Source organism: Urocitellus parryii, chromosome X (assembly GCF_045843805.1).
Source record: "Urocitellus parryii isolate mUroPar1 chromosome X, mUroPar1.hap1, whole genome shotgun sequence".
Taxonomy (NCBI): Eukaryota; Metazoa; Chordata; class Mammalia; order Rodentia; family Sciuridae; genus Urocitellus; species Urocitellus parryii.
Genome location: NC_135547.1, coordinates 97,683,201 through 97,698,709, shown reverse-complemented (window position 1 = coordinate 97,698,709; position 15,509 = coordinate 97,683,201). Strand labels below are relative to the sequence as shown.

Sequence of the window (15,509 nt, the reverse complement as noted above, 5' to 3'; positions counted from 1 at the left end):
AAAATAACCAATTCACCTGTATGTTGTCCTCAGTGAAGTTTGTCTCTTGGAGATAAGAAAATTAAGCCACATGGTAATTTGACTAAAATCAAATAAAAAGAATTATGAGTTATTCGAAAGACTTCTGAGAAAAGCTGTGGGTCTGTGAGGAAAATATTGGAAGGTACCTGGGAAAGGGGCCAGAAATCAGGGCTTGAGTCTAGGAAGAGAGTACAGACAGGAGGTAGAGATGGAAGAGTCTCATTCCCGATTTTCAGCATCAGGAAGCTGCTTAATTAGGTGAGCTTAAGGGAGCTGCCTGGTACTAGGGGCATCAAGCAATGTCACAGCTTTTTTCTTGAGTGTGTGCACTGGGGATGGAACCCAAGGCCCCATGTCTGGGTAGGCAAGTGCTCTCCCACTGAGCTTTACCCATAGCCCAAGGCCCTTGGGTTTCACCAGTAGAGACCCATGGGACCATCTAAGGGAGAAAGATGGAGCATAATCTCCACAACAATTTTAGGCCAAATGAAATCACAGTATTTGCATCACAGTTACAAGTGAATCATTCCAATTTAGCTAACAGCTAGCAAAGCCACTTAGTTCTGGCTAAGGTGAGGCTTTGTGCTTGTAGATGGAGATGTGGAGGGGAAAGTGATTCCATGTTAAGGACAACTCTTAAAATTAGAAGGTGTTCCATTTTCTTTTGGTAACAGGCAGAATTCCAAACAGTAGTCCCTTTTGTTTGTCAAATCCCATGAAGATGAATGTCATGAGACGGTTTAAAAGTTGTCATCCTATTGACATTGTCATCAAATGACCAGTTTGTAATAAGGAAGTCAGTGACTAGACAGGTCTTAGATGGCTTTGCTGTCTCTTCCCTATCCTGGAGCTGCTGTACTCTTTACGGTCTGAATGATTTTGTTTTTCTAGCAAAGGGATAGAGAAATCATCTGAAAGAGGTGGTAAGGTTTCTGAACTTGAGTTTTTAAATACCATAGCCATAGCAGCTTAGAATATTGCTGTGTAGATACCAATTGGCTACCTGTGACCATGGTATAAGATGACACTGCATCTTTTATATAGAGTTAGGGAAATATTACTTTTTTCCTGTATAAAAAAGTTAATTGAGGTTAAATGTTAGCACATATCTCAATTAAATAGTAGTCTCTGACATCTACTTTAAAAGATCAAGTAAATCAGCAAATAAGAATAAAAAGTCAAATTAAAATCACTTAAGCGCTGGGTGTGGTAGCACATGCCTGTAATCCCAGCCACTCAGGAAGCTGAGGTAGGAGGATCACCAGTTGTAGGCCAGCCTCAGCAACTTAGCAAGACCTTGTCTAAAAAACAATAAGAATAAAAATAAAAATAAAAAGGGCTGGGGGTGAGGCTCAGTGGTAGCAAGCCCCTTGGTCCAATCCCAGTACTATTAAAATAATCACTTAAGAGCAGTAGCAGTTTATAATTTAAATATACTACATTTAAAATATGTCATGGAACTATTCTTGAAAATACCCATCAAGATCAAGGATTTTGTTAAAAATTCTTTTGTTAAGAACCACCAGGGTGATAAATTTTGTTTTTTGAGATCTGTTTTAAAATAATCTAGTAGGCTGTTCATGGTGGTGCATGCCTGTAATCCTAGCAACTTGGGAGGCAGAGGCAGGAGGATCATAATTTCAAGGCCAGCCTCAGCAATTTAGCAAGGTCCTAAGCAACTTAGCAAGACCCTGTCTCAAAATAAAACATAAAAAGGGCTGGAAATGTGGTTCAGTTGTTAAGTTCCCCTGGGTTCAATTCCTGGTACCAGATAAAATGAATAAAATAAAATAATCTAGTAGTATATAGAATACAGGTAAAACAATATTGGTTATTAACTATTAAAACTGGGGTTCTACACTATTTTTCCATATTTTTATTAGTGTATTATAACTATACATAGTAGTGGGATTTGTTGTTACATATTCATACATGTACACAATACAACAATATAATATGGTCAACAGTACTCCCCCATCCATTGTTTTGTTTGAAATTTTCCATAATAAATACTCAGAGAATCATATCACTGTATACTTTTTTAAAAAAAGGTAGCAAAGATGGATCTATACTTCGAATTAAGCTGCTAAAAAAACCTGGGCCCTTGTAAGGAAAGCCATGAAGATAACTGAGATGTGAGATTAGCCAAATAAAACAGTAAACAAGCTATTAACCTCAAAGCTTCAAATCCCAGGTACAGAAATTATGATATAGCTGCTGCTGTTATCCATCTGACTTATGCTAATACTTTTACTATTCCCTAGGAATAGGGAAATTTTAATAATTTACTTTTTGGACATTTTGAACAGTCCAAGTTTCTTACCAAGAAATAAAAATAACTATTCAATGTTTTAAAAATAGACAAAATCAAATACCAGACGCTGTCGGAATGAAACACATTGCCTTGGAAACCAGGAAGTTAGTAACTGAACAAACACAAAGGAAGAATTCTATTCTATTATTAGCAAGTGCTTATAACTCAAAAAGGCAGGTGGGAGATTTTATTATATGGTACCCACGTCATAAATTGCTGAGAGTATTAAATGAGTTAATATAAGTGCTTAGAGCAGTTTTGGTACATACCAAATGTTATGTCTCAGCTACCATTATTGCTATCATTATTATTATGTGGTTGTGTGACTTGATTTGATTTGTCAAAATTCAACCAGAAAGCCCAGGCTGTGCTTTCCTGATAGCCACTCACAATTTCCAGGGATTGGAAGGGGATGATTAGTTACAAGCAATTTCCTGAGACATTTAGTTTCTTCCAAAGTACCAATTTTATTCCCTGGCTAACTGACTCCAAGCAGAAAAGTATATATCTACAATCACCTTTCTCTGTAGCAGAATTTTGGCAGAGATCTTACACCAAATAAAACAAGACAAATCTGTATGTACTTATGAGTGGATGGTGTACAGGGCAAACAACCAAAAGTCTAGATCATTCTCACCTCCACTAGCTTTAGCTGGGGCTTAAAAGGATAAGACTGCAAATCTGAAACTTCTATATCTTTTTCTTTTTTCCCCCCACGACCTACAAAACAATTCTAAATTACTGAGGAACTGAAAAGAAAACTTTAGGGGGGTCTCATAACCCTGTTTTATTTTGCCAGGCATGGCCAAAAATGAAACAGTGATTCCGTTGAAGAGAAGGTATAGTTTCCATAACAACAAGAGGAAAGAGAGTCTCTCCAACACAAAGTTCCCTGAACTACAGACAGTACTCCCCCATGCTTCCCACGCCTGTGGGAAGATGTAGTGTGGCTAGATGTAGTGTTATAGGCAAACAAATAGAAGAGCTGGGGTAGTGAAATTCATCTTCAGTTTATTTATTTCCAAGAACTCCTTAGCTCCTTCTTATATAGCCATTCATGATGTCAGTAATAACTTTGAACTTTTTTTAAATAATGAAAGTAATAATTCACTAAATCTCAAGTCAGTGATAGTCAGCCAAAGACTATCAATGCAGCCAAAGAATATCAATGTTTAAGCAGCCAAAGAATATCAATGTTTAAGTCACATCAAAATGCCTCTAGATTGTGTTATGGAGCATAGCTGTGATGTTGGAATTTCAAGTTTATCCTAGAATGAAATTGGTACTTTTTTTTTTTTTTTTTGGTACTGGGAACTGAATCCAGAGGGGATTTACCACTGAGCCACATCCCCAGTCCTTTTTATTTATTTTTATTTTGACACGGGTTTCACTAAGTTGCTTAGGGCCTCACTTAGTTGCTGAGGCTGGCCTTGAACTTTTGATCCTCCTGCCTCAGCCTCTCAAGTCGCTAGGATTACAGGTGTGCACCACCATGCCTGGCCTAAATGGTACATTTTTTTGGGCTGTGCTGACATACATTTAAAATTAAGATAAGGAATGATTAAAAGTACCTGAATAAAATTTCCATTTCAATTTTACAAATTAAGCAAAAACCTTTAAATATGAAGCCCCTTTTCTCATCTACAGAAAGAAGAGCCACATAAATTTTTTTTTTAAATTGGATTAGTAAAGAAAACCTAGTGGCTGACAGTAACTTCAAAATGCTTGATTTTTTTGGGGGGGGGGATTGGGGATTGAGCCCATGGATGCTCTACCACTAAGCTGCATCCCCAGTCCTTTTTAGTTCTTATTTTGAGGCAGGGTCTCACTCAATTGCAGAGGCTGGCCTTGAATTTGTGATCCACTTTCCTCCGCTTTCTCAGTTGCCAGGCTTATGGTATGTGCTACCGGACCCAGCACCAAACAAACTTTTCAGGATAATGTAATCTCAGTGGAAAAATTAAATGGTCATAAGACATTACCTTATATTTTCCTTTAATGATGCCTTCAAACAATCTTTCCTTGGTTCCGTAAAAAGGCAAACAACCACTGAGCAGGATGAAAAGGATCACGCCGCACCCCCACACGTCCACAGGCTTTCCATAAGGCTCTCTTTTGACTACTTCTGGGGCCATAAAGTGAGGCGTCCCGACGCGCCCTACATTGAAAACAACAACAACATGAAAGAAAACGATTTATATAAAATCAGGGCTTTCCATATGAAAACCAAAAATAATAATAGAATGATCACAATCAGAATGAAAAGGCTGCCAAGAGAAATATCCTCTCATCACCTGTTCCCAGGAAATGAAGCTCACGGTGGGGGTGGGAGTGGGGAGAATGATTTCTCTAATCACCTCTTGAAAACACTGAGTCCAAGAGAGGCCCCTGGGAGTCCTTCTTGAATTCTGCATGCTACATAGTAGAAATTAATGTTATTTATTGATTCATGAAGAGGTTTAAATTTTTAATTTGGAGCAGAGGTAGGTGGAAGAGTCTACAGGCAGTCTATTCCTGCCCAGGAAAGAGCCTAGAGGCCTGCCTTGGGCAGAAGGCAGAGGCAGGGAGAGGAGAGCTCAGGAATGAAGAAAAAAACATCTGTGGCAAAAAGATTACTTTTGGGGGCTGGGGTTGTGGCTCAGTGGTAGAGCACTCGCCTAGTATGGTTGAGGCACTGGGTTCGATCCTCAGCACCACATAAAGATAAATAAATAAAGGTATTGTGTCCAACTACAGCTAAAAAATATTTTTAAAATAAGATTACTTTTGACTGCCAAATGGAAATTCCCCAAGAAAACCTAATGCTGAGAACTTTTATTTGGAATATGAATTTCAATCTGCAATCCTGTTCTTTTGATTGTAGCAATTAACAATGGTTAGTGGTACTTTGTTAGAAAAGGAACTAGTTTTAGCTTCTTGCTTACATTAAGATTTTTCTTTTTATGGTACCGAGGATTGAACCAGGGACAATTAACCACTGAACCACAATCCCAGCCCTCTTTTATATTTTATTTAGAGACAGGGTCTTGCTAAGTTGCTGAGGCTAGCTTTGAACTTGTGATCCTCCTGCCTCAGCCTCTGGAACCACAGGGATTACAAGCACATGCCACTACTCCTGGCTCCCTAACGTTAAGATTTGAAGAGAAACGACAGCAAATATGTGACACACATCGAAGCAAAACTAATGAAGTTCCTCCCATTAGCTCCTCTTTGACCTTCACCTTCTTCAATGAGTTTTCCTTTCTTTCCCCCTCTCTATCAAAAATTAGCTTTCTGGAAGGAATGTGATACCAGTTGTTTGCACATGAACAGCCATCTTTAACTCAGTATTCCAAAGGAAGGCTTTTCTTCTGTGAAATAAAAGGCTTGTACCCTGTAGTGAGATTACCATAGGATGGAGCACTGCCTTCTAGACTTGGCACTCATTCTAGATGTTTACAAGCCCACTCACCTTCCTCGCTCTGCCAGTCTCTGACTTATCATACTGAGTCCAATATAATTTTTACTTTGAAATTTGCACCAGTACTTTATCTACAGCCCAGAACTGTGGTTCAGAGCTTTGAAAGAACTTAAGAAATCTTCTGGTCCAGCTGAAGCGCAAGGCCTGTTAGTGGTTATTGAACTCAGTTGGGACAGAGAAGGATAATACAGCTCTCAGCTTGCATACTGGGGATATTCCTTTGTTGAAGATCACTATGGGTCCCCTTCCTCCCCACAAAATAGAAGAGGTTATGCTTAGGGTTCAATTTGTGAAAATGTGCTCATTTAAAATGTATAACGGATAAGTGAAATCTACAAAGACCTGGCTACATTAATATTTTTATTTCTGGATTATCCCATTTTGCTTCCTTGAGTAGCATAAATAAGCTAAAGCAATGAGAGTTAAGCCTCCTACTTCATTAGCATCCTGGACAGGGAGGGGCCACTGGATATGAGCCTTGTTTTGATGGACAGGAGCTGGCAGGAGCAAGGAGAAGCAGGGAAAGAGCCCAGGGTACCATTTGGTATACTGGTACCAGGACAACAGTCAGGTACCAGCTGAGGGTTCAGATGAGGCCCTGGAATTCAACTTGATTCCTGCTATTTCCCATACAAGAAAGGGTCAAGCAACTCAAAACTGGGACCTCATTCTGGGAATAATCAGAGCCACTATGGCCAGTCCCAACCATCCTGAGGAGGTTTTCTCCAACTAGCTGGACTGAAGGCTACCCAATTCTAGGGACATTCTTGGGGAAGATGTTATGTGTTTTTGGGTTTAAGAATTTGCTCTTAGATGATCATGGGAACATTATGATGGAAAGAATATACAGAAATGTTTCTTTTATTTCAAGTACATTGGCAGAATGTGAAAAGGGCTGGAGTTAACCTTTATTATACACTACTTCCCCAAACTCCTTGTTACTAATTTGCTTTCGTTGTGACCACTTGACTTTATGACTTAGACCACAAAATTCTAAGAACAGGAAACCAATTACCAAACCAAATTAAATGTCATTGTTGATGAAATACTTCAGATGTACATTTAAATGTTATACTTTCATAATATAATTAAACCTTCTACCTAGAATCTTGGGGTTCTAAATAGCTACATTTTCAATACTTTTGGATTGGAACCTTTATGCACATAATGCTTTTTACTTTAATAATTTTTGTATGGCTATTTTCCTACAATTTCCTGACCTCTTTTACCTAGGATGTTGCAGAGTTGTCACTGTGGATGTTAATTAAAGATCTCTACTGTAGAACAGAGAGCACCCTCAGAGACTTCAAAGGTTTGTAAAGGTTGATTTCATTGATTATTAAAAGGCTGCTGTGTTTACCAGGTTTTGAGGTTTGCTTACTGTATTTTTTTTTTCTGTCAGGCTTTCATTATTTTTTTCTCTTGCTATGATTACTCCAGTTCTAGCTTCTCCTAGTTTGTTGTGTATAATCTGCTATTAACAGGAAACTCACTAGCAATAAGATTCTTTTATTTAATAGCAATTTCTCAGGCGTTGCTAGGTCTCCGACACCATGGTAGGCACTGTGGAAACATAGGGGATAAGCCTTGGTTCTCCTACCCCTTACAAATCTGAGTCTTTGCTACAATTACAAGTCCCTGCATCAAGTGCAATGCGGAGATGATGGAGCCCACATGGTTCTGGTAATATGGAAAGGAAGGAATAGGACTATCTAACTCAGATGGTTTAAGATCAGCCTACTTTTAAGAGGAGACAATTGTTAGTCCAGACTTCAACAATAGTAGGAATTAACCAGATAGATAAAATGACAAAAGACATTCCAACGAGAGGAAATGGCTGGTGTAAATTAGGAACACAAATCTATACAACTTTATGAAAAATGGGAGTAGGTCAGCCTCAGAGAAGGTCTTTAGATGCTCAATTGAGAGGACCATGAATGGGTTTTAAGGGTAGGAACAGTTTTGCTGCTATTATAATTAGTTTCTAGGTTCCTAATTGCATTCTGGATATGTGAGTTCTCCAAACAGCTGAGTTTCAGATAGGGGAAGCGTAAATATATTTAAATAGATTTTTTTTTAAAATTTAGTTCTTAGTTGTAGTTGGACATAATACCTTTATTTATTTGTTTATTTTATGTGGTGCTGAGGATGGAACCCAGTACCTCACACATGCTGGGCGATCGCTCTACTGCTGAGCCACAACCCCAGCCCTCTTTAAATGGTTTTTACTTTATGGCACATATAAAGAAGAGGACCCCTTTCTATTTGGAGGACTCGGTGATCAAAGATTCCAAGTGACAGGAAAGTAACTCTTTGTTATAAATAGTTTTTAGTTGTAGATGGACACAATTTCTTTATTTTTATTTCTTTATTTTTATGGGGTGTGAAGGATTGAACACAATGCCTCACGCATGAGAGGCAAGTGCTCTATCACTGAGCTATACCCCTAGCCCAGGAAAGTAACTTTTGATTTCAAAGTTGATAAATACTAGCAAAATTTCAAAAGCACCTTAAACCACAAGAAAGATTCTTCTGTGAGAAATCTTTTATTCCTTATCTACTCATATTGTATTTTTAAAAGTATTATAATGCAGCTGTGGATGTAGCTCCATGGTAGAGCACTTGCCTAGCATGCATAAGGCCTTGGGTTTGATCCCCAGCACTGCAAAAAGAAAAATATATATTGTAATGCTTACAATAGTTATTTCAAGTAAATCTATGTTAAGAAATAACAATATTTAGGCCGGGCGCAGTGGCGCACACCTGTAATCCCAGCAGCTCGGGAGGCAGAGGCAGGAGGATCACGAGTTCAAAGCCAGCCTCGGCAATTTATCGAGGTGCTAAGCAACTCAGTGAGACCCTGTCTCTGATAAAATACAAAATAGGGTTAGAGATGTGGCTCAATGGTCAAGTGCCCCTGAGTTCAATCCGTGGTATCCCACCAAAAAAGAAATAACAATATTTTGACTGTCATAAAGTATTTTAATTTTAGAGCATAGAAAATAATAAATGTTGAATAACTGGCACTCTGGGAATTCAAAATTAGATTTCAAAATACAATTTAGGGAAAAGCTTCATAGACTTTAGAATTACCATGGAGAAAATATCCAGGTAAATCTAATGAATCTACTTTTCCTGTTCAATGAAGATGAACAATAAAATATGGAGCCCATGACATTCTGAATAGTAACAAGATGAAGATTTAGAGTGCTTGCCTAGCATGCATGAGGCACTGGGTTCAAACCCCCATACCACATAAAAAGAAACAAATGAAGTAAAGGTATTGTATCCATCTACAACTAAAAATAAAATAAAATAAAAATTTAGAGCAACAGAAACAAAATCATTATAAATGGACAATATATAACATATAAAATGAACTCAATTCATTTTATTTTATCTCATCTCATTAACCTTGGGGAAGTAATCATCAAATTATTTCTTATCATTGTGCTACATATATATATATATATATATATATATATATATATATATATATATATATATATTATATGGAGGATTGTAAGGGGCACTTAACCACTGAGCCACATCCCCAGTCCTTTTTATATTTTATTTTGAGACAGGCCTTGCTAAGTTGTTTAGGACCTCACTAAGTTGCTGACACTGGCTTTGAACTTGCTATCCTCCTGCCTCAGCCTCTTGAGTCACTGAGATTACAGGCATGCACAACCATGCCCAGCTAATTGTGCTTTCTTATCACAGGGGTGATCTGTACATATACCACATTTTAGAGAGTTGGTTTACCAGCAATATTTGTTTAAAAAAGTAGCTTAGGATTTTTAGTTGATTGCAAGATCAGTATGAGCCCGTAGTGTTATGTGGTTGTCCAAACCGCTAATGAAATTTAAGGAGCCTGATGGAAAGGTAAGACCCAGAACAAAAAGAAGTGCTAGTCCAATGCCTCTGTGCATGTGGGACAGACTCAATCTGTAGTTAGGGTATTCAGTTCTGGCCCTATCCTTTATGGACAATGAGGAGATTTGAAACCAGTTTATATAAGGCATGGCTCCATTAATCTAGGGAAGTAAACTGGATAATACTTAGGGGGATGTGGTAGCTGTCTTTAAGTATCTGAATGGCTATGATATGGAAGGAGGAAAATTACTCAGAGTGGCTTTAAAAGTTAGAATTTGGACCCATTGTGTGGAAGTCACAGAAAGATTTCTATTTAATACAAGGACAATTTTTTTAAGTTTCCTTTTTTAAATTTTATATATGACAGCGGAGTGCATTACAATTCTTATTATACATATAGAGCACAAGTTTTCATATCTCTGGTTATATATAGTATATTCACACCAATTCGTGTCTTCATACATGTACTTTGGATAATAATGATCATTGCCTTCCACCATCATTAATAACTCCATGCCCCCTCCCTTCCCCTTCAACCCCTCTGCCCTATCTAGAGTTCATCTATTCCTCCCATGTTCCCACTCCCTATCCCACTATGAATCAGCCTCCTTATATCAAAGAAAAGATCTGGCATTTGTTTTTTTTTTTCCTTCTCCAATGCCATCCATTTACCTGCAAATGCCATGATTTTATTCTCTTTTATTGCTGAGTAATATTCCATTGTGTATATATGCCACATTTTTTTATCCATTCATCTATTAAAGGGTATCTAGGTTGGTTCCACAGTTTAGCTATTGTGAATTGTGCTGCTACAAACATTTATGTAGCTGTGTCCCTGTAGTATGCTGTTTTTAAGTCCTTTGTGTATAAGCCGAGGAGGGGGATAGCTGGGTCAAATGGTGGTTCCATTCCCAAATTTCCAAGAAATCTCCATGCTGCTTTCCCTATTGGCTGCATCAATTTGCAGTCCCACCAGCAAGCTATGAGAGTGCCTTTTTCCCCACATCCTCGCCAACACTTATTGTTGTTTGTATGTATAATAGCTGCCATTCTGACTGGAGTGAGATGATATCTTAGAGTAGTTTTGATTTGCATTTCTTTAATTGCTAGTGATGATGAACATTTTTTTCATGTATTTGTTGATTGATTGTACATCATCTTCTGAGAAGTGTCTCTTCAGGTCTACAAGAACAAACTTTTAATACTTAAGGAGTTTTCCAAAAATGAACTGTCCTGGGATATAATGAGTTCTTTGCCATTGGAGGAATTAAACCAGAATTTTTTGGGGGGACTATTATGGGAGAATTTCATCATTAGTTATAAGTCTAGAGAAGTTAAAGCTCCCTGAAAACCTGGGATTCAATGAATCTGATTAAACTGTGCTCTACTGCCTGACCTTTTCGTCAGTCTTCTAGTCATTGACAGAAAGTTTTAAATTGGCAGGGGGAAAGCAGCATTATTTGAAACTATACTCAATTTTCAGTTTTTCATGTTAATGGAAAGGATTAGCTGGAAAAGAATACAAAACTAAAGGAAAACTTATATATAATTTAATTTTAGAAGTTAAGGTGGTAAAAAAATGATTTAAGGACTACAACTATAATCTATGGCTCATTTTTAAGAAGATGGTCTAAGTTATCACTGTTTGATGATTTAGCTAAAACCAATTAAGTTGCATGAAATATCCTGTATAACGGATTATTATTATTTTTTAAAAAGTATTTATTTTTTAGTTGTAGGTGGACACAATATCTTTATTTTATTTTTATGTGGTGCTGAGGATCAAACCCAGTGCCTCAGGCATGCTAGGTGAGTGCTCTACCTCTGAGCTACAACCCCAGCCCCAGATTATTATTTTGATATTTGTTATTTGTCAGGTACTTGAATTTAACATCAGCAGTCTTAAAGGACGATTGTTTTAAAAAGTTCTGTTGAGCTTTTGCATTTTCCTTTTTGAAAAACCTGGCAGTATTTTCAGATGGATAAGAGAAAGCCCTGACTAAAAGACTGATTGTGCTGGGTGTGGTGTCGCACGCCTGTAACCCCAGGGGCTCAGGAGGCTAAGGCAGGGGAATTGCAAGTTCAAAGCCAGCCTTAGCCACTTAGCAAGGCCCTAAGAACTCAGTGAGATCTTGTCTCTAATAAAAAAATATATATACAAGAAAAGGGCTGGGGATGTGGCTCAGTGGTTAAGTGCTTGTGAGTTCAATTCCCGGTACAAAAAAAAAAAAAGACTGGTTGTGTATAGAAAGGAGAACTATGCAATCTGCAACACTATGAAATAAAACTGAAAACAAGTAGCATTCTGAGTTGGAGTCTATTGAAAGGAATAATAAAAAACCCCAAATACTTGAATCTGAAATTAGCATACACCTATGTATACTTTCTTTTTAACCTTTTTCCTTTTTATTCCCAACTTAAAATTGAGATTTTTAAAATGATGCTTCACTTTGGTTAATAATAAAATCATGGGCTGGGGTTGTGGCTCAATGGCAGAGCGTTTGCCTAGCATGTGTGAGGCACTGGGTTCAAGTCTTATCACTACATAAAATAAATAAATAAAGGTATTGGTATTGTGTCCATCTACAACTAAAAATAAAAATAATAAAAATCAGTCTGCATTCACATTTGTTTGCTGTCCATAAACATATAGGTTGATGGCCTGAGCAGGATTCTTTGATGAACCAAAAAAGGAAAAACACTATGAAATTAAAAATTAGCCATAAATGTAAACCTAACCCACATGTTCTAGATTTGACTTTGGCCAGTTCAACTTTTTTTTAAAAAACATTTTTAGTTATCAATGGACCTTTATTTTATTTATGTATATGTGGTGCTGAGGATCAAACCCAGTGCCTCACACATGCTAGGCAAGTGCTCTACCACTGAGCCACAACCCCAGCCCTGGCCAGTTCATCTTTAAAAGCATCTATGGCCTCAATTATCATCTCCTTTGAAAAGTGTTTTTCTCTCTCTTCCTCCCTTCCTTCCTCCCTCCTCTTCTTTCTTCTTATTTTTTGGAGCTGGGGATCAAACCCATCATCATGTGCATGCTAAGAACACATTCTACCACTGAAGTACCCTCACAGCCCCAGTCTATTCTTAAGGGACTAAAAGTCTGTTATGACTACTAAGGTATTAAATTCAAAACTACTTAATGGTGCTTTTGCAGGGGTGGAGTAGGGTGGAGTGGGGTATGAAACACTGAGGTTGGGCTAGTATTTAGTTTGAAAGTTTTAAACCAAACTAAAAGTGACAAGGTTTTGAAGGAAAAAAATTTTAAATGTGGTCTTACCTCCAGCTACAAGTCCAGACTCTCCTAATTGAATAGCTACCCCAAAGCCCCCAAGTTTAACAGGTGCTGAGTTTTCTTTTGAGGCAAGGAGAACACAGTGGGGCTGAAAAGAAAAAGAGACACACAGAAAACAAACCCAGAGATAAGGATTAGTTGAAGATAAACAATTCAATTCACTCAAAACAGAATAACATAATAATATAGTAACACTTATAAAATTTCTGAATTATTTCAGATACTTGAATTATTTGTCCTATTGCCAATTCTGGCTGACTTCTCCAAAGACTTACCTGTTTTGCCAATCATTTTTAGGAATTATTTGCTTCCAAAATTAGGGTATGGTGCTAAGAATTACTCAGAAAGTACAGATGTTCAAGAAATACAGATAACATTTTCTGCCCTTTTATGCAATACTATCTGTCTTTGGTAGTCTAGATGTGTTTCAGGAAACAGATGTGTTACACTTGTGGCCAAAATGTTTCTTATAACCTCTGACTTTACCTAACCTTGTAACCTCTACTTTATACCTTGGCCTTCACCACTAAGGGCCTTCTTTGTCCAATGCTGATTAGTCCTCCTTTGTCCACTCTCTCCTATTCTCTTTCTTTTCTTCCTTCATTCCACTTCTGAGTAAGAGGAGTACCAAACAGATGTTTGCATTTAATGACTTTAATTGAGCTGTGTTCCCTGGGGATGTACTACCTGATCTAGGAATGTCTTTCTGTGGGAGTGGGAAGTGAAGAAGGAGATCACTTGGCCAATCTCTGGTCCAGAGCAAGAAATCCTCCCCAAAGAGTAGCCTGCTTGACCAGGGCCTCCTAGATATCATATGCTTTGCAGTAACAATGACAATTTCTTTGTAGGACCTTCTCATCTATATCTGTCTCTTTATGGAAGCTTATTAGAGCTGGTATCAGGAGAGAATTTAATTGTGGGGACATTTGTTTCTGCTACTGTGTTCCCTAATATGCTTAACACTACATTGACCTGCTCTCAAAATATAGGTTAGTAAAAATGATGAACCTTGTTAGACTGAAAGACAAAGTATTTCACTCTCCTATACTTTCTCATTCATAAATGGTACAGTTTTAGCTGAGATGATAGTGTTTAAAAGACTGTGCAATATAATCAAACTGGTATACTCAGATGTTAGATGATGATACACAGATGTGGAAGGGATCCTCATTTGGCCCAACGAGAGCATCAGGATTCTATTTTGGAAGTCAACTCTTGCTGTCCAAAGAAGTCTTTACAAGAGTCTAGCACAAAGATGAACCCTCAAATATAAGTGTGTATGAATGTGTGAGAGCAAGAGAAAGAATTAGAGGGAAAGCAAGCAAATGAAGAGTGAGAAAATAGCATGACAAAGCAGTGAGAAGGTTCGATAAGAGAGGGAGAAAACCTCTACAGAAATCAACCATGACGACCACTCTCACTAAGAACTTTCAGTTGGTTTGAGGAGACTGATGACAATATGCTAAATGAGAAAGCAAGAGCCTTAGTATGATTCTGGTGTGGGGAACAGCACATGGGTAAGACTAGGAAAGGGTGGGCATGGTGCAGGAGAATAAAATACAACCTAGACTCAAGCCGAATCTCCTGGCCATGCCTATGAGAGAGTTTTTTAAAATCACCTTCTTAGGAAGGAGAAGTAGAAGCTTAAATTAGAAGCCTGTAGTACATACTCTTCATAGTTTGTTGACTCTGTATATGCTAAAGTTAATGTTATACTGTAATCCATGTAATTCTCATCATGTAAGGATTCAGTCACAATAAATCTTGAAGTGAGATGAGTCATAAAGTTTAAGCTTAAGATAGAAAATCAAGAAACCCATTGGTAAAAATTAATACAATGTAGACAGGTGCAGTGGCGCATGCCTGTAATACCAGTGACTTGGGAGGCTGAGGCAGGAGGATCACGAGTTCAAAGCCAGCCTCGGCAACTTAGTGAGACACTTAGCAACTCAGTGAGACCCTGTCTCTAAATAAAATATAAAAAAGGTAGGAAATGTGGTCTGAGAGATGATCAAAGGCTCTGTCATCTAGGATCTTGAAGCCATAATCAAAATTCTGGATTTTATGCTGAGTGAGATGGGAAACCACTAGAGATCTGAGCAGGGGTTTGTAAAGGAGCATTCTGCCTGCCCTGAGGAGGAGGGCTTGTAGGAGCCAAGAGTGGAAGAAAGGAGACCAGTTAGGAGGCCACTGCCATTGACCAGGCCAGAGAAGATGGTGATGTGGACTCAAGTGACAGAAGTAGAGGTGATAAGTGGTCAGATACAGTTTATGTTCGGAAGGTAAAGCAGACAGGAATTGCTGCTGGATGTGGGTGTGAGAGAAAGAGAGAAGTCGAATGTGACAGGTGGGTTTTTGTTCTAAGCAACGGAGTGAAAATGAAGATACCATTTGTTGAAATGGGCAATACTGAGGGAGGAGTGTGCAAGGGGAATGAAGAACATGCTCAATACATATTGAGCATGGGATCATATGAGATGGGGGGTGGAGGGGAGGCTGGGGTTAGCAATGAAAATTTGGGAATCCCC

The 15,509-nt window shown here is 38.1% G+C and overlaps 1 protein-coding gene across 7 annotated transcripts in view; it reads right to left on the bottom strand.

Moving 5' to 3' along the window:
• The window catches only part of Cask (calcium/calmodulin dependent serine protein kinase), a 349,943-nt gene that overhangs the window by 116,212 nt on the left and 218,222 nt on the right, over positions 1 to 15,509 (bottom strand). For all 7 annotated transcript variants that reach the window (XM_026387544.2, XM_026387548.2, XM_026387547.2 and 4 more), the window contains exons 6-7: positions 12,967 to 13,069; positions 4,318 to 4,493 (exon numbers count right to left, since the gene is read on the bottom strand). In XM_026387544.2, the coding sequence (XP_026243329.1) occupies positions 4,318 to 4,493; positions 12,967 to 13,069 (279 nt within the window). The remainder of the gene's footprint in view (positions 1 to 4,317; positions 4,494 to 12,966; positions 13,070 to 15,509) is intronic.